Source organism: Rhinoderma darwinii, chromosome 3, assembly GCF_050947455.1.
Source record: "Rhinoderma darwinii isolate aRhiDar2 chromosome 3, aRhiDar2.hap1, whole genome shotgun sequence".
NCBI lineage: Eukaryota > Metazoa > Chordata > Amphibia > Anura > Rhinodermatidae > Rhinoderma > Rhinoderma darwinii.
In genome coordinates this window covers 36456730-36477749 of record NC_134689.1, presented here as the reverse complement: position 1 = coordinate 36477749, position 21020 = coordinate 36456730, and the positions used below count along the sequence as shown (strand labels likewise).

General features: G+C 35.9%; 1 protein-coding gene across 9 annotated transcripts in view; it reads left to right on the top strand.

The window, feature by feature from the left end:
• LOC142748889 (protocadherin gamma-C5-like) overlaps positions 1-21020 on the top strand; it is a 352928-nt gene that overhangs the window by 93956 nt on the left and 237952 nt on the right. Inside the window, exon 1 of one of the 9 annotated variants that reach the window (XM_075856228.1) lies at positions 8484-11053. The exons of the other annotated variants lie outside the window; for them this stretch is intronic. Within the exon in view, the coding sequence (XP_075712343.1) occupies positions 8621-11053 (2433 nt within the window). The 5' untranslated portion in view covers positions 8484-8620. Of the gene's footprint in view, positions 1-8483; positions 11054-21020 lie in introns of those variants that run through there. 9 annotated transcript variants of the gene reach the window in all.

The following is a 21020-nucleotide window of genomic DNA, read 5'->3' as shown; positions in this document are numbered from 1 at the left end:
ATACCAGAAGATCTGCTGTTTCTGTAATGGGCCAGACTGACAATGACCAATAGGATTTTTCAAACAGAACCAAAAACAGGACCAATATTAATTTCCTTTACAGGGTTATATGGAAGGTATATAAAACATTTTTTTTATAATTTAACCTTGGGTATATTTGTTTTATTACATACATTCAACTAGTCCATTGCATAGTCTTAGCAGAAGAGATACCACTTTTTATGGTGCAACCAATTTTTATGAGATATTAGTGATGAGTAAGTCTATCTATTCCCTAGAAGACCACCTGCAATAAACATTTAAAGACTCCAGGTTTGTTAGAAAGAAATATGTTGTTATTCCTTCAGTTTAGCAACTTGTCAAAGTTCCCACATGGCTGAAATATTGAGACTTTATTATTGGATAGTTGTCTTGGTGGAGCATTTAGAAGACAAAACTTAATTAAACTTATGAGTATATGTGATGAAGAAACAGTGATGTCACCCTCAAACTAATAGGTTGTGATATCTTATTTGCTTTCATAAATCCTTGTTGTGTTGCCTATGAATTCTGGATAAAAATCAATATTAATACTTTACGTTACTTCTATACAAAATTAACTTTGTAGTAAAACGTGACCGTGTTAGCATGGTAAAAAATATATAAAGAATAGATATTTTGGTTTATAATTTCTATGTAGGTTATAAATCAATATGTAATTTAAATGGGACATCACTTAAAACACTAGTCACACTGTTTAACTGGGTTGTAAGATACGTTTGTTCAGTACTAGAGATGAATTTCCCAAACCTGTGAATAGCAAGTGCCCCGATTGCCCTGTCTGACTAACTGATGTCTTCTACGACTATATCCAAGTTGTATCCACGTGACTCACTGATTTTCTCTAGGACTGTATTCAAATACAGAAGACATCAAAGAGTTAAACAGGGTAATTGTGGCACTTGCAATTCCACTCCTAAAATTAAAAAAAACATACTTACCTCCCCTGGTCTCCCGTAGTGAAGTGTCCCTGGCTGCCTCCTGAGATTACATTGTTTTATCCCATGTGATTACTGCAGCCTGTGATTGGCTGCAGTGGTCACATAGGACAAAAGAACATCATCTCAGGAGGCCGGCAGGGATGTATCACTACAGGAGACCAAGTGAGTATGGTTTTTTTCTTATCGCCACTTCTACCCTCTTCCTTTTTCGAATCTGTAAAATGGCAGCCGGCAGTCAACATTACTGATTCGTGCACCGTGAACCCCAAAAGCTTTTAATTCTGCCAAATCCCAACCTTTTGGAGAAATCGGACCCTACTCGATTTGTTTAAAATCGATTCACTAACAGTTAAGATGCCTCATATTGTACTAAGTACTACAAAAAGGCTTATAAAACATGGGGTTAATGTCTTAACGAGAATGCCATAAGTGGAAAAGACAGGAGGTTGGATATGATTGTGGTTCAAATTCAAACGGATATTTTTTTTTATAAATATATTTGGCTTAAATTTTCAACCCTGGTGTAGTTATTGTTGGGGTGTATGAATGTTAACTTCTATTTTTTAATATGGTCAGCATTTTACAAGGTTGCCTTTGTTAACAAAACAGATTCCAAATTTAGGATAGAAAATAAAAGCAATGTCCTTACTGAATGATATGTAAGGCCTGATTTATCAAAAAAACTGGACATGCCCATAGCAACCAATCACAATGTTGCTTTTATTTTATACAACAGTTTAAAAAATAAAAGCTAAACTTTGATTGGTTGCTATGGGCATCAGAACCGTTTTTACCATAAAATAGCTTTGAGGTTCATTGTGAGGCATAGTTCAATTATAGTATATACAAGAAGAAATAGTATATGTGGCTGATATCATTAGGATACATTCTGTAAGTCTGACTTAACATTGGAACCATGTAGGTCCTACAATGAACAGATTTTGAAAAGTAATATAGAGGAAGAATGATAGTAGGAAATCGAAAATGTGAATACGGAAAAAAATGTTTCAGCAGAGTGTAACAAGGGGGGCGAGAAAGGAGAAAGGGGGTGTTAGGGTAAGTTAAAGCCCACATGTGCACTACCTAGTGATAAATGCGTTGAACAGTATGTAGTGTATCATGTGGCCTGGCAGATATATTTTTATATATATATCACCCTGTGGTGAATCATGTAATGCAGGTCTTTTTCGATAGCTGGTAACTAATGCATGTCATACATTTGTTCACTTTGTTAACTTTCTACTTCATTTAGCTTCATGTACATATGACTTAAATCAGGAATCTCTAAATTCTATGTGGCACTTTAATGATCTTTTTTTACATGGGTTGAAAATCGTCTAAATATAATTTTTTTGCACTGAATTGCAGACAGATATCAAGTATAAAATGATAAATCTGTGCATGGTGTATGTTTACCAGGATATATGATGTTGCTACTGATGACTCTGGACTTGGAAATGAAAGTGTTTTGTCTTCTTTGGCAGTAAATGTTCTTCATGAGGTGAATTCTTTTACATTTTAAACACATTATAAATTACATGCTTATCTATTTATATTCAAGATACATATTTTTTGTTTTTATGAAAATCCACGCATTGATATAACATTATTTTGGATCTGGTTTAAATCATTTTTTGGGGTCTGTTAGAATTATTGTATAATAATACTGGGATTTTAGATTGTTTAACACCATTGGGCTATGCCAAACCTGTGAGTAATATTTTCCTTGCTGCTAGAGAAAAAATATATTTTAAGTTGCTGTTTTCCTTAATAAACTTTGGACTTTGAACTTTTATGTGTACCTTTGTGTGTCTGATAACCTGGAAACTAGAGAAAACCCAATTAAGACAGTAAAAATTAATGATGGGTTGTTTTGCATTAATTACAATGAATATATGCTACATGCATGTTGCTTTTCATTTAGAAATTTATATATTTAGGATGTTGAGGAAAATGTCGCTCACACATTGACTACCTTTACTGCTTTTAGAGCCAAACTCTTATACTTTAACCCTTGTCATAGGTAACTCGGTTGCTAAATGTATATTTATTTGTACTCTACTGTACCATTCACATGTTTATATGAACCTACCAATGCTTGATAAAAAACAAAAAGAGAGAGACGGTGCTCCTCTAAGGTGATATTGTATGGGCAAGTGATATTTTCATGCAAAGGTGAGTGCAGATAGACTCACCTGATCCAGTTGTGCTAGATCGTCAGCACAACTTAACTTTGCTGCTCCTCGGGTGAATTCACCTTAGTCTCGGACGCACTGTGCTAGTCTCTGGAGCAGACCCACGGTTGATTGCTCCAATGCTCGAGTTTCTTTATCGTGGTCATATGAAATATAGAACCTAGCAGATAAGGGAGGAGGAATTGTACTACAAGATAGAGAGGTCTACATTCAAGAAGCAAATAGAATACTTTCTGATTATAAATATTATGAAACATTAAAATTTGATCCTACAGATCAATATGAAGAGGAATTCAAAAACCTAATTAAAAAAAAATTTGAAGAAGGAATCATAAACAAAAAAGAAAAAAAATTCATAACAGTAACAAATCCAGAAACACCATTTTTCTATAATTTACCCAAAATTCACAAAGATAAGAATAATCCACCAAGAAGACCGATAATATCGGGTATCAATTCACTAACCAGCCAACTATCACATTACGTCGATTTACACCTACAAAACTTAGTTACTAAATTACAATCTAACCTTAAGGATTCCACAAGTCTAATCAAGAGACCTACAGAAATATAATTGGAAGGAAAACGATATTTTTATGACAGTAGATGTAACCTCTCTATATTCCAATATAGACCACAAACTTGGATTAAAAGCAACTCAATATTTTCTAGAAATTAACGATACGCTATTGCAGCAGCAATTTTTATTATTTTTTAGTATGTTCAGAAATAAATTGTTTTAAGTCTCATCTGATTGTTCTGTGGAATTACTGAACCACCCACAAAAGAGCGCCTGATACAAGGAGCATTTTTTTCCTAGGTTCTACATGAACCTATCAAGGTTGCTGCTGCTAAGGTTAATGTTTATTGGTTTTCTCTAATGTCAGCATATAGTTAGCTTATAGGGATTGTTTTTGTTTAGTTATATGTATTTTATGTGTCGGGGACCCCTCCCTATTAGCCGTAGTTGAAAGCCATCAGCTCTCGCTCTGGAAGACTTGGCGTGAACATGTTTTAGGCTCTATTCACATTATTTTAAATGTTTACTTTTGGCACGTATGGTGGGAAAATCTCTGGGCAGATGGGCCAAGCACAGACCCCTGACATATGCGACTTTATGCCATATAGTTGCATATGTCATCCATAAGCTGCCATGTTAAAAAAAAAAAAGTATATATCATGTGGGCTGTACTTTTTTATTTTACAGTAAAAAAAACTGTACTGATGCCAAAAGGACAGTCTTTTAGAATCTGTCAAGGCTATAGGAGTCTGTGGATATATTCAGGCAAAGCCATAACTAGGCTAAGGAAGTAAAGGCTCAATTTACTTCCCTAGTAATGTATCTAAGCACCCCCTGGCACCATACTTAGAAACTCGCATTTTTAAGGGTTTATTGAGAAAAGTATAATCACACTGTCCTCCCAGCAGGCAGACAGGGTACTGGCTCTCACTGCTCATGTGATGCTATGCTGGTGTATCATGGGATTAAAAGCATAGCACAGAGGGAGAGGAAGCAGGATAAAATATAAAAATCAAGATGAGTATAACCAGAATCAGACCGGAGGCCGGACTGCCGGGAAATGAGTATAATATACATAAAAGAAGTGCAGAGATCATAGATAATTGGGGGGGGGGGGCTATGATGGAAAGTAGTTTTGCTGAAGGTCTTTTAAATCTAATATGAGTAGAAATGAATAAATAATTTGTGTTATAGTTTAGATGCTTAGATATAGTTTAACATCTCTAGATGTTTTGAATGTGATAAGTAAGAACCATGCAGGGCGTGTAAGTGAAGAATGTCCTGGACATTTAGGATATGTTCACATGTTACATACAGATTTTGCTGCAGGTTTTGTTGTCGATTTTAGGCATATGTCATTTTTATATCTAATTATTTTTTCCCATTCCCTAGATTTTGTTGTGGATTTTCAGTGTGGACTCTAGCACCAAAAATTGAAAAAAAAAATGTTATGTCTGAACATAGCCTTATAGCAGAGGTGTAACTTTCCAGGTAGATCACTAAAAATGATGTAGCTCTTGTAGTATAGAAAAAAACTAGTACATAGTAAAAGAAAAACAAAATTGTATTACGTATTTAACAAGTTAAGGACACGTAACAAGTATTCCACATGATTGCGTGATCAGTTACACAGTGGTACAATGATCATTCACATGTACAACAATATAACCACACTTAGATCACTCATGAATGTATGGAAGGGTATTAATATTACTATTCTAATGGCTGGCACTGTTGGTCACAATCAATCCACCATCACATGCATATTTATTAGACCACACATATATCAAAACGGTCACAACCAATCAGAGTCCAGCTATACTTTTCTAAACAACTGGGAAAATGGGAGGTGAGCTCTGATTGGTTGCTATGGGCAACAAGGGCACTATGAGATAGTTTCTTCTATTTAAAGTAAATCTGTCAGCAATTTTGAGCCATCAAAACTGCTGACAGTGCTATATAAAGGGTGGGGAATGCAGCGTAATGATACTTGTGTCGCTGGTCATGCAAGTTGGATGACCAAGAAATCTATAGTTTGATGTCCCCGTGTGCAATCGCCAGTGCCACAGAGACGGCCTCTTCAAGTTCAGTGCTCCAGGCTCTCTTCACTAAACGCCAGCCCCTCTCCCCTGCTCTGGGTGACAGTTTTAGTTTCCAATTAGGAGACCGCTGGAGTCGTCACTCACAGTAAAGAGTGGCACTTGCGATTGTGGCATCGGAGGCATCTAAAAAATCTATTTCTTGGGTACATACAGTAGGTATTTTTACGATGTCCTCCCCACTATGTATATATCGCTGTCAGCAGTTTTGAGGGCTTTAAATCTGACGACAGGTTTCCTTTAAACAAAAATGTGGAGATTTATTTTACTATACTTTTGTTTTACTATAGTTGTTTGTAAAGAGAAAACATAATTGGTAATAATAAGAATACGCATATACACGTATCTATATATCTGTGTTGGTGCCTGACTAAGTTAATGTGTGTATTATAATTTATTGTGATATATGGCAGCTGTAAAAATAAATATATATAAATAATAAAAGTAAATGGAAAGCGGTATAGAGATAGACATATGTGGAAGTGGGGGAATGGTCAGCCAATGAGTTGATGAACGGTGTAAGTAAACAAGATGGACTGCATAGAATAAATAATTTTTGGGGGTTATTTGTTGTTTGTGCATTAAACATAGTTAGGGCCGGACAGCCATAGTATAGATAATGCGCCTGAGGAGGTAGGACAGACATGTGACATCTGACATCACATCTGCTGGTTGCTATGGAGACGGAGCAGGGAGTGTGAGGGGATTTTGAATAGGCAGTTGGTGTCGGTTGGTCTGAGGAGAGGAGGAGAAGCCATTTTTCTCTCAAGTACGACAGAAAAAACCCTGTATGATTTACAAAAAGAGGACTTAGGGCGGGTTCACACGTGGCGGAATTTCACTTAAATTCCGCTGCGGACACTCCGCAGCGTTAATCCGCAGCGGTGCCGTTTGTCCATTGACTTACACTTTAATTTAGCAGTGTTCGTTTAGACGAGGCGTAAAATTCCGCTGCGGAGCATAGGCTGCGGAGCGGAATTTGGTGTCCGCAGCATGCTCTGTCTGTTGCGGAGCAGTGGCGGACTCATGGCGGAATTTCTCCATTGACTTCAATGGAGAGTCAAAATTCCGCAATGAAGTCCGCAGATCTTATGTGTGCTGCGGAGCGTATTGGTTTTACTACCATGACATTTCTTCATTCTGGCTGGACCTATGTATTTCTAGGTCTACAGCCAGACTGAAGAAGTCAATGGGGCTCCCGTAATGACGGGAGCGTTGCTAGGAGACGTCTGTAAATAGTCACTGTCCAGGGTGCTGAAAGAGTTAAGCGATCGGCAGTAACTGTTTCTGCACCCGGGACAGTGACTACCGATCTCAATATACATGTATCTGTAAAAAAACATATAAGTTCATACTTACCGAGAACTCCCTGCGTCTGTCTCCAGTCCGGCCTCCCAGGATGACGTTTCAGTCTAAGTGACGGCTGCAGCCAATCACAGGCCAAGCACAGGCTGCAGCGGTCACATGGACTGGCGCGTCATCCAGGGAGGTCGGGCTGGATGCCGAAAGAGGGACGCGTCACCAAGACAACGGCCGGTAAGTATGAAAATCGTTTACTTTCACTAGGGAAAGTGCTGTCCCTTCTCTCTATCCTGCACTGATAGGGAGAAGGGAAGCACTTTTCCCGCAGTCCGCAGCAGCTAGTCCGCATCAATGTACTGCACATTTTGTGCAGATCCGCAGCAGAATCTGCAACGCAGATTCTGTGCGGCATTGATGCGGACAGTTGCGGAGGAAATCCGCCACGTGTGGTCATGCCCTTAAAGTTCACAGGAGTGAGGCCCTGATCTGTGGTGAGGGTAAACGCAATAGTGAGACACCAGCTAGAAATACCATATCAAGGAGTAATATAAGGAGTCATATAAGCAGTGAATGTAAAAGCGTTGAGGGGAAATAAGGTTAATATATATATATGGAGTGGACAGTGTTATTCCACCAAAACCAGTTTCTGAAGAGAAGTAATAGGATCCATGTCTCTGAAGTGTTATATCACTAAAGCTTGTTTCTGAAGAAAAGTAATAGAATATGTACCTTTAAATATGTTTCTGAGAAGAAGAAAATATAATATATATATATCTCTGAAGTATATAATCTATATAAAACGAGTTATATGATAAGTTGCACATTGGAAATTGTCTTATTAGTGGAGAAATAAATACTAACTACTGTTATTCTGAGTGTATTATGCTGAAAAATCTCTGCTCGGCTCACAAGTTTTAGAATCACAATTTTTTTATCCAATATTTGAAGTACTGAGACCCTCCGAAAATATTTATATACATGTTAGTCAATTATGTTAGCAGCTCTTTTTATCAGCTTAACATTTATAAAATCTATATTTTAGATTTTATGGACCCTTAAAGATATCACAAGAATCATATTACTTCTGATTAGGAAAATGTGTATATATATATATATATATATATATATATATATATATATATATATATATATATATATATATATAAACTATCGACCTATCTATTTATGGATACAAATGGATACATATAAACAAATATTTATTGTATGGCATGACTAGAAATAAATTCCTAGCATGCAGTTCCTAAATTTTACCTCACAGCGCCGCTGTTTAACCAGTAAGGAGAAGATTGTAGAACTGTAAATACACTGGTATATTTGTCACTCTTATACACTCCAGATCTGCAAGAGGAGACACATTCATTTCTGCAGTCATCTCTCCTGAGCTAAACAGCTTCATTTTATACTAGAATTCATAATAAACAGACAAGAATTGTCTGGGAAATTTCTCATGGATAGTGGATTATAGGTTAGCTCAACGATTTCTATGATATTTCTAATACAGCAATGTCTCATATGGAACCTCATAAAGACAAAGGACTCAGATGGCAAGTAACAATTTCTATCTTATTTTCTTGGCTGTGTCATTCAGTCTCTGGTCAGATTCATTATTCCATTGTAGAAGAAATAAGGAAAGACTCTGTTATAGCAAATATTGCAGATGACCTTGGATTAGATATTAAGCAGCTCTCATCTAGAAAACTGAGGATTGTATCCAGAGCTTCAGAGAAATATTTCTATGTAAATCTGGATAATGGAAATCTATATATTAAGGACATGATAGATAGAGAGACATTGTGTGGGGCAGAAGCTTCTTGTTTCTTAACCTTTGATGCTGTGGTTGAAAATCCATTAACTGTTTTCAGGGTCAGAGTAGAAATTCAGGATATAAATGATAATTCTCCAGTGTTCTTCCCTGATGTTTTTAAATTGGAAACAATAGAATTAACATCAGCAGGAACCAGATTTGCTTTACAAACTGCAGAAGATCGAGATACTGGATCTAATTCTGTACAGACATATAAGCTCAGTGATAACGAGTATTTCACACTGAGTGAAGACAGTAATCCAGATGGTAGTACATTTCTAGAGCTTGTCCTAGAGAGACCATTAGATAGAGAGACACAGAGTCTTCATGAGCTCATACTAACAGCTATGGATGGAGGGAATCCTATGAGATCTGGAACTGCTTTAATAAGGATCATTGTTACTGATGCTAATGATAATTTTCCTATATTTACTCAGCAAGTATATAAAGTAAGAATAGATGAGAATATTCCAGTTAATAGTACTATAATTACTATAGGTGCAAATGATAAAGATGAAGGTCTATATTCAGAGATTACATATTCCTTCAGTAAAACCTCAGGAAAGATCCATTATACAGGAACTTTCAGCATCCATCCTAAAAGTGGGGAAATTAAAATAAATAATAAGTTAGATTTTGAAATGGTAAGGAATTATGAACTGTCTTTACAAGCAAAGGATGGAGGAGGCCTTCTGGCCCATTGTAAAGTACTGGTAGAAGTGATGGATGTGAATGATAACCCACCGGAGATATCCATCACTTCACTATCTACTCCTATTCCTGAGGATGCCGCCCTAGGTACAGTGATAGCTCTGATTGAAGTTCATGACCAAGATTCTGGAGAAAATGGAGAAGTGGACTGTAAACTTATGGAAGAATTATCATTCAATTTGTTATTAGCAGATGACAGCTACTACAGAATTGTTACAGCAAGTGAAATGGACAGAGAGAAAATGTCTTCTTATAATATTTCACTTATAGCTACAGACAGAGGATCATCACCACTATCCAGTAAAAGGACTATCACTTTAGAGATATCAGATGTTAATGACAACCCGCCAATGTTTATTCAATCCAAATATGTCACCTATGTGCCAGAGAACAACTTACCAGGGTCCTCAATATATACTGTACAGGCTTCAGATTCCGATACTGGAGACAATGCTAAAATAGTTTATTCCATTTCTACCGTTAGTACAGAAGATCTTCCATTATCATCTTATCTCTCAATTAATTTAGAGAGTGGCGTTGTCTATGCTCAGAGAACTTTTGACTATGAACAGCTAAAGGAATTGGTAATACAAGTGACTGCTCGAGACAATGGATCTCCGTCTCTAAGCAGCAACGCAACCCTACTTATCCGTATAGTAGATCAGAATGATAATACACCAAAGATCTTGTACCCTTCACCAGATAGTGGTGGATCTGTTGTATTTGAGATGGTCCCTTTTGTTTCTGAACCAGGGTCTTTAATAACTAAGGTGGTTGCAGTGGATTCAGACTCTGGTCATAATTCTTGGCTCTCCTATCATTTCATACAAACGTCAGAACCAACTCACTTTTTTATCAATGACCATACTGGTGAAATAAGGACTGCTCATATTTTTCAGGAGAAGGACATATTGAAGCACAAAGTTGTGGTTATGGTGAAGGACAATGGAGACCCTGCTCTCTCAGCCACTGTCACACTAAGCCTCATTGTTGCAGATAATTTCCAACAAGTTGGTCCTAAACTCAATATTATCAGTGAAATTGGTGATGAATCCCCCCAGAATAGTTTGCAGTTGTATTTATTAATCTCCCTTGCACTCATTTCCTTCTTGTTTATTATAACAGTAATGCTAGTTTTTATTTCAAAATGTAAGCAGTCCAAACCTTCAACATCCTTTGGATCTTTAAGTACAAATTTGTATCCCCCAGTTGATCCCAGAGTGCTATCTATGTACAGTGATGGAACATTACCTCTGCCATACTCATACAATCTCTGTGTGGCTTTGGATCAATCTGAAAGTGACTTTGCTGTTACTCAATCAATTCAAAACGTCCCTGTTGACAACCTTATCGATGCAGATGACTCTGGACTTGGAAGTGAAAGTCTTAAGGAAGCTTTGGCAATAAGTAGTGATGGACAGGTAGGTCTTTGTTAAACACAACATTTTTTTATGGCTTAACTGTGTGTATTCTTAAAACAGTGTCCTCTGTTTGTTGACTTTGCCATTGCAAAAAAAAGACTAGTGGAGACTTTGTACAATAATCATCATATAAACTCTCCTCAAAATCTTAGGAAGACAACCCCTTTTCATATGACATTTTAGGGCATATGGATATCATAAAGAGGGCTCCTCTATGAGCTTCAGTGGAGAAGCGCTACCATATAGCAGCTCTCGATTTGGTAGACCCTGCCTATTCATGTATTACATGGTCGGTCAACCTTTTGAATATCTGGCATTCGATAATTAATGGATATTCCCATCTTATAAAGTGATGGCATATCGCTAGGATATGCTATCACTTTAAAATTGCTGAGGGTCCTACCCTGGCCACCCGCTTTGTAGAGAATTTCACTTGAATGGGGCCTGCTGCAGTTCCCTGCACTGACGGATGGCTGGGAGAGCCGCTGTACAGGGAAAATGAGAAGTAGGAGACACAACACTGTCAGCCCTGCGGCCTATCCATTTTTAAGGTTGAACCCCTACCTATCATAAATATTAAGATGTGAATTACCCTTTAATTACCAACGAAGCAGCCACTGCCAGAGCTTCCCTTAACAATAATGATCAGCTGATTGTTAGAACGACTTCAAATGTGTTGTGCGCCGAATTAAGTTATTTGTTTAGCTGCACACATATCTAGTGAGATATAGAATTCCACAAATATGTTATCCAACTTTCTGATTATTCAGGAGTAGCTTGACTTGCTGAGTTGCCTACTTATTTTAGTTATATGGGTTGTCCAGCATTAAAATAAACATGACATTTTTTCCAAGAAACAGCACCACACCTGTCCATGAGTTGTGTCTGGAATTGTTGTTCTGCTCTAGTAAAGTGAATAGGGTTAAGCTTCAATACTACACACAATCTGTGGTTAGTTGTAGCACTGCTTGTGGGAGAAAACAGTCATATTTTTTTTCATCCTGGACAAACCCTTTATGATAGGAAGAAAGTGTTTCTCCTCTATCTATGTCTCCCCCTTATCTTTAATGAGGGATTGAGTTTGTAAGCGTTATAGCAATTTATATAGCAAATTATGTAAAAAAAATATATATATTTTCTATGTCTTTTCTCTTTTTAATATATGTGATGTTTCAATAAATGTTTGTATTATTGTTATTTTAATGATATTGTTATTAATAGTGATAGGAACAGTGATGGTTGACATGTTTGCATGGTTTAGCATCAATATAAATATTTTTTACTTTTTATTTAATAAAAACTCCAACATTTACCTTTGGAAGTCAGTAAAATTTTAACAAATTGTTCTTAACTGAATATGCCTTGTACTTACCCCAGGCTGCGTTACAAGTTTTCTAATATACTACTTAAAATAATACGAGTAAATTGACAGTCATACAAGACAATTAGAACTCATATTGCTTTCAAACATTTTTGTTTGTTTAGAAGATCGGTGTTTAAAATGGGTCTAATGTGGCAATAGGTAGAGTTACATGTCACGCTTGAGCCTCCTTTTGTGCAGTTCATGATTCACCAACCCTATGACAAATGAGTATCCAGAATTCAATGACCTACCGTAGCCCCAAATTTCGCTGTCCTGGAATATTAACCTGTCCTGATAGAAGAGCTCAGATCTTGAATTCTCCCGTGCTGACCTCTGACTGTAGAATGGCACAGAAGGAAGTAGCTACATTTAATGGCTGCTGATTGGCTACTGAAGTCAATAGAGTCCCATCTCAACCAAGTATTTCATCATTAATGTGAATTCAAATGATAATGGACCAATAGCGAGAGAGAGAGAGAGAGAGAGAGAGAGAAAGAGATAGATTTAGACCCCAGAAATTATCCCCATTACCATAATTTTTTAAATTTTATATTTTTCTTATTTTGTTTTTTTTTATCAAGCAGTTATACTTTGTCTATAGAAACATCACCATGGCATGCAGCGATTAACCACCACAATCAGATGACCTGTCATCAATATGAATAACATTTCATTACATAGCATGGTAAATAATTAAAGTTTATTATCTTAATATTTTATGCCCTATTGTTAGAAAAATCTCTTTAATATTATTGCTGTACACAAGATCACAAGAAAACTCAGTGACGATATCAGTGATAATGTTCTTCATTTTAGTTTGCAGTTGTACTTACCAAATGCCCTGGCACTTATTTTCCAGTTGATCCCATGATGCTGTCTGTAAATATTGATGGAAATTGTTACCTCTGCCTTAATCAAACAATGTTTATGCTGCTTAATAGCAATATAAAATAGACCTATAAAATAGACTTTTAGACTTAAAAGTCAAATAAGATTTTGATCTAGATAACTAAGAAATTGCCCAAAACAAGCTCATAAATTAAATTCCTTGAATTGGTATTGGTTTTTTTTTATTTGATGTATTTCTCTCTTGTAATTTAATTCATATTTAAGAGGAAAAGCAAAGTCCAATGCACCAGAGTTATCAAATAATGCTTAGTTTTTATTCATACCGTCATTAAAAGCAACGAGCGTTTCAGCAACGCAGGGCCTTTCTCAAGCCAGAATAAGACATTGTTGTTGGATGTTTATCTGTCTTGTTATTTAATTAATATTTAATGCATTAAGAAATAAAGGGTTTGAATGAGATTAGAAAAAAAAGGGTCTGGTGTTTCAGCTCAATGGAATGGTGTTGGCAGCCCATGAGCAAGAGTCGTACTGTTTCTTTAAAGAAAACAGAGTTTATTTTACAATGTCAGACAACCCCTTTAAGGATCTTGTTGTCACAGAGAAATTTCATGTAAACCGTCACATAACAGGTACTTTAAATTAGTTATTTTGTATAGACAAAACTACTTTCCCTGCGTCCTCCATGGTCTATTATTGTAAGGCTCCCACTTCTTTCATAATTGTGATTCATATGTATCATGTTTCTGTTTTTATGAAATTGTTTTTTACATATTAGTGGAGGTTTGCTAAGGTTGTGGTTTGAAGTTACCCTTTAAGATAAGAAATTTAGTTGTAAGCTTGGGTTGCATATAAAGACCCTATCAACATGCTATTGATCTGGACAGTGGCCATGCTTTGAAAGTAGTCACATACGTCTGCATTTTTTGTTAAAAAGCAAAAATGTAATTATAACCTATAAAATGTTGGTGATGATACAGATATTTGTATAATTTTACCATTTTACTCCTATTTATTTGCTTTCATGAACAATTCTATTTTATTCTTGTGATTTGACCAATAATGTAAATATATTCACAGTGAGGTTTATTGAAACTTTTACAGTAGCTTATTGCTTCTTGATCAATAGATAGGATTACAAATACATAATCATAATACAAGTCCAAGTTTTGACATATTCCCAAAAACTATAAGTTTTTATCCACTCCTGCACATTATTAATTCTATGCTGTAAAATTTAATAGGGTTGTTTCATCATAACAACCATGAAGCTGGGTTAATAATCAGCTGATCGCTGTAATTCCGGCTTCAGAAACCCCTGACAATCGACAGTTAACTCCAGGGGGAGTATGATGATGGCTATACATTTCCTTGTTTGCCAGAGCAAGAATTGCTCTTTGTTAGCAGGTCTTATGTCCACTTCACTATAATATCCATATGCTCTAATGGTACACTTTAAAAGGAATTGTCTATATAAGACAACATCTTTTAGCATTTGTATGCAATGCCTTACTATTTATACATACAAATAGTAATGCTATACCTTAGGAATTATTCCTATTCTCATAGATATACAATTCTTAAATATTTTATTGTTTACATCATTTTTAAGTATAATAATACTGCATTAACAGAGAGACAGACAGACAAACAGAGAGAGAGAGACAGAGAGAGACAGAGAGAAAGATCTGATATCCAGAATATAAAGATGGCAGGCACAACTGCAAAACTGAATTATAATTTAAAAGTGTTAGAATTCTAACACATTTCACTTATGTTTTAAGAAATTTATGTTATATTTAAATACATTCTCTAAAATAAATTTGGATCATGTGACATAAAAACCCAACACTGAAAGCACTTTTGACATTTGTTAGAAACTGATATTGGTTTTTCAGAAGTTTGAGTTATAACTTGCGTCTTTTTTTCTAACGTTATAAATATATAATAAAAAATTCACCATTAAATGAAAAACAAGATGTTATATTTAGGAAACAGGTGTTTTTGTTTTTAACTATATTTGTTTTCTAAATATAGCACGTAAGGCAAATTAAACTCTTTATAATTATTTGTAGATGATATTTACATATAAGTTTTCTTTTTTATATCCAAGTCATGTATAATTATGTATACCACAAATATAGATTAAAAAAAAAAGTGTTCTAAAAATCTAAAATGTAACTTTTTTAATTTGGTAAAAAGGTTTAATAAAAAAGTCTATTACACTCAAAAATTCATGAGGATAGCAGGGAAGAACAGGCAATGATTATCCAGAACCGCAGTTCCTCACTTTCACCTCAGAGCGCCGCTGTTTAACCAATAAGCAAAAAATTAGAACTGGAATTGCACTGGTGTTTTCAGCATTCACACACTGAAGATCTGCAAGACGCAGCACAGTCATGTTTGGATTTTCACCATATAAACAGCAGAATATTGGAATTTATTAGGCTTTACACATTTTACAGGACTACAACATCTGACCTTCCAAATCTGAACAATTCAGGAGCAACAATGAAATCAACTGAATATATTTGCAAAGGACTCAGATGGCAAGTAACAATTTCTATCTTATTTTCCTGGCTGTGTCATTCAGTCTCTGGTCAGATTCATTATTTCATTGTAGAAGAAATGAGGAAAGACTCTGTTATAGCAAATATTGCAGATGACCTTGGATTAGATATTAAGCAGCTCTCATCTAGAAAACTGAGGATTGTATCCAGAGCTTCAGAGAGATATTTCTATGTAAATATGGATAATGGAAATCTGTATATTAAGGACAGGATAGACAGAGAGACATTGTGTGGGGCAGAAGATTCATGTTACCTAACATTTGATGCTGTGGTTGAAAACCCATTTAGCATTACCAAGGTAAAAGCAGAAATCCAGGATATAAATGACAATTCTCCAATCTTCTTCTCTGATGTATTGACTTTAAAAACAATAGAATTAACATCAGCAGGAACCAGATTTGCTTTACAAACAGCAGAAGATCAAGATACTGGATCTAATTCTGTACAGACATATAAGCTCAGTGATAACCAGTATTTCACACTGAGTGAAGACAGTAATCCAGATGGTAATACATTTCTAGAGCTTGTCCTAGAGAGACCATTAGATAGAGAGACGCAGAGTCTTCATGAGCTCATACTAACAGCTATGGATGGAGGGAATCCTATGAGATCTGGAACTGCTTTAATAAGGATCATTGTTACTGATGTTAATGATAATTTTCCAATATTCACACAGTCAGTATATAAAGTCAGTGTAAATGAGAATACTCCAGTAAACACTACGATAATCACTGTGAACTCCACAGACAAGGATGAAGGGGTCAATGGACAGGTCACATATTCTTTTAGTAAAACGTCTAGAAAAATCCATCGTACAGGAACATTCAGCATCCACCCTGAGACTGGTGAAATTAAAATAAATAATAATTTAGATTTTGAACAAACAAAGAATTATGAATTATCTGTTCAAGCTAAAGATGGAGGTGATCTTGCTTCCCATTGTAAAGTGTTAATAGAAGTAATAGATGAGAATGACAATTCTCCAGAGATATCCATCACTTCATTATCTACTCCTATTCCTGAGGATTCTGCTCTGGGTACAATGATAGCTCTGATTGAAGTTCATGATAAAGACTCAGGAAAGAATGGAGAAGTGGACTGTAAACTTTTGGAAGGAATACCATTTAATTTGGTTTTATCATCTGACAATTATTACAGAATTGTTACCACAAGTTCCGTGGACAGAGAGAAGGTTTCTAGTTATAACATTACTGTATTAGTCACCGACAGAGGATCTCCTCCACTTTCCAGCAGAAGAACCATCACACTGGAGATATCAGATGTCAATGACAACCCACCAGTGTTTATCAGAAATACTTATGTTGCTTATGTCCCAGAGAACAATTTACCAGGGTCCTCAATATACAGTATACAAGCTTCAGATCCTGACACTGGGGTCAATGCAAAAATATTTTATTCCATCTCCACCTCTAATACTGAAGATCTTCCAGCCACCTCCTATCTCTCCATCAATATAGAGACTGGAGTCCTCTATGCTCAGAGGTCATTTGATTATGAACAACATAAAGAGTTTATAATAGAAATAAACGCTAGAGACAATGGATCCCCATCTCTAAGCAGCGATGCAACATTACTTATCCATATTGTGGATCAGAACGATAATGCACCGAAAATTCTGTACCCATCAGCAGAGAGTGGAGGTATGAATGCATTTGAGATGGTCCCTTTTGATTCTGAACAAGGCTCCTTAATAACTAAGGTGGTTGCCATAGATCCGGACTCTGGACACAATGCTTGGCTCTCTTATCATTTTTTACAGTTGTCAGAACCTTCTTATTTTGTCATTACTCAGCATACTGGAGAAATTAGGACGTCCCGTATCTTTCAAGAGAAGGATGTTCTGAATCATAAGATAGTGGTGATGGTGAAGGACAATGGAGACCCTTCTCTCTCATCTACAGTTACCCTAAATCTCCTTATTGCTAATAATTTCCAACAGGTGGTTCCCAGGTTCAATGAACAAGTAACTGAAGAAAATCCACAATCTAATTTACAGTTGTACCTAATCATCACCCTTGGATTAATTTCACTGCTATTTATTATCACTGTGATGTTGGTCATTATCTCAAAGTGCAAGAAATCCGATCCGGTCCCGATGTTCAGTAACCTCAGTTCTAATTTATATCCTCAAATTGATCCCAGAATTCTTTCTCAGTATGGAAATGGAACATTGACATTCCCTTACTCGTACAATGTGTGTGTGGGGTTTGATGCCAGTGAAAGTGACTTTAGTTACATGAACCCAAATCAAGACATTCCTGTGGAAAATCTCATTGATGCTGATGATTCTGGACTTGGGAATGAAAGTGTAAAAGAAGCTTTACCAACAACAGATCTTCTGCAGGTGAGTTTATCTAAAATATAGGCACATAGCCAATTCTATGTTCATCTATCCTAATTTTGTGTGTAATTTGTTCACAAGCAGATTATAAAGAAACAAAGAAAGTCATTCATTAAAAATGTGATTTTTTTCCATAAAGATTACTGATTCACAGAATTTTTTCAGATATTTAAAAAAATATTCATATTAAGGTAAAAGGTAGTAATAGCACCTGATTAAAAAATTAGCCTAATTCTATCTCCAAAACCATGTTTCTATAATCTAATAACAATAAGATACCTTTCTGCTGTACATTCACCACTCAGATCTGCTTCTCTGCTTCTTCTGATGCCTCCTTTTTGCCAGCTGGTAATGACTTATTGTAATGGTGACCACATTATCTATACATATAATGGGATATTCATGGTCCCCAGTAGTGAAAGTTGTAGTATTTCAAATACAAACTCAAAACTCATAGGTGCTTACGACGCAAATGAATGTACACATAAAGAGATGAAGCAGCACTGCAAACAATCACCTTTAGTAGAACCTGACCAAAAGTCCCATCATGGCAGCAAACAGGAGATGAAGACATCACTCATGGGTTCACTGGCATCTCCAAGTGTTTCTAGTGCATGTCCACAGCCTCGGCATCGATTTGACATCAGCTACGTAATTATGGTAACCAGGGCGCTCCAGATCGTTTGGTTTTGTCTGACAGGGCAATGCAACAACGTCCCTAAGGTAACCACGATGCTCCAAATCAAAACAACAAGTGATTGTAATGTGACGTTATCTCTCCTGGGAGACTGGAACGCTTCACAGTGAGATTTACTGTGCAGGTCAATAGATAAAGAAACAGCATTGCTACATTTCTAAAACCGTGCAGCATACCAGGTGACATAATGATTATGGCAACCACGACAGAAGAACTACATAAGTCCGTGTTTCCCCCAGACAATGGGCTAAAAGTTCTCATTCCTCTCCTCCTTGACATAAAGACCGCCAGTTATTTAAATAAAGAGTACTGAGATATAACTCTGACCTGTTATATAGATACGATGTAAGTACTGTACTGTGTAACTGTAAATAATGTCCTGACCGAAACTATGGTAATCATACAAGTTCCTTGCGTATTAGCAACGCCTGCCATTAAACATGTGTGTACCGGTTAGTGCATGTCAATACATAACTAAAGCAATCACATATTATGTCTTGGCAAAGACTGTCAATATCACTTGCTAAGTTATAGGGTGTATTTTTTGCCTGTTCTGGGGTGCATAAATGTATCCCCTCTTGGTATAGCATTGAAGTTACAGCAACCCAGGCAAAGGAAGTTCCCAGTCCTCGGTTTTGACAGATACAATTGTGTTAATATGTTCGTGGATCCCACATCCAATTTGATCAGCCTGTCTTTAAGATTACGAGGCCTCCTTTAGTCGTGGAGGTAAATTCACAGATTTTGTGGTGTCCATTCTGGAGAACATACCAATTGCTTTATAAAATTTAGTTATTCTTGGACTAAGTGTGCTGTATGTCTACATGAATGATGAAATCTGAGTATTGCCTTTCTTCCACCTTGATTTCAGAAATTCCCTTATCGGTTTGCTCTTAACCTGTTGTTTATGTCCGTCAGCAATGGTTTGGGGAAACCGCGGTTCCAAATTTTTGGGCACAATGCATTCAACCTGTCATCAGATACATCTACTTCACTCACAATTGTTTTACCTCTCAATAGTTGACTTAGGTAAAGATTTCACCATGACTTTTTGGTGACCACTTCTGAAAGGCAGAAAATTGTTAGAATCCATGGGTTTACACACAGATTAATTCTGTACCCACTTCCTTTACCAGAACATCAAGAAATTGTAATTCTGTTCATAAAGCGGTCATAGTCAATTGTAATTGTGGATCGACAGTGTTGATCTCTTGTAGAAACAAGTCAAATTCTATACAATTACCTATATCCATATTGAAAACACAGTCAATGTATCATCCGTCAATATATCATCCATGTCATATATTTGTAGGGCATTTACACCCATTTTACAAGTAGCATTTCACTAGAAGATAAAGATTACTGTAGGTCTTCAAAAATTGCTTTTGAACCATAATAGATTATTAAGGTCCGTGGGTTTAACATATAAGTCCATCAGAAAAACGTTTTTGTTAATATTGGTGTACAAGAATTGCCCTATTGTAAAGTCCAACTCAGGCTTCAAACCTAGGAGAGGACAGGATGGTCCCATTCAGCTAGATAGTATATAACTTTGGGGCCATGTAGAGTTCCATAAGTCTTTCTAACTTGTCAATTTTTGCTTGGATTTAGCCTAGAATATTAATGGGATTGTACCCCTCCATTATGTTAGATACCATATAAAATTCACATTTTTGACATAATATTAATTTGGTAATTAATATATTTTTTTAAATCTTTAGTTAGATATTGGTGGGAAAACTTCAGAGAGGACAAAGTAGAGATCACAAACCTGGAGGGATATTGTTCTAGATAAGGATATAAGTTATAAAATGTTTGAATGTCTCTCTCTTTAAATAGAGCAGATTTATAGATTGCACTGGTTTGTGATCTTGTGATAAATCAAATATTATTGATAAATATAAGAAATAGGAAAAATATTAACATGATCTGGTTCTTGCGTTAACGTACTGTATATTATGTATCTTGTGAACTACATAAGTTATTTGCACAAACTGGATTTCTTAATTGAATAGACTATATTTGGTATTATTAAAATTTAGATATTGCATTATAAAAAAATGCTATAGCAAAAAAAAATATATATATATATATATATATGTAGATAGATAGATAGATAGATAGATAGA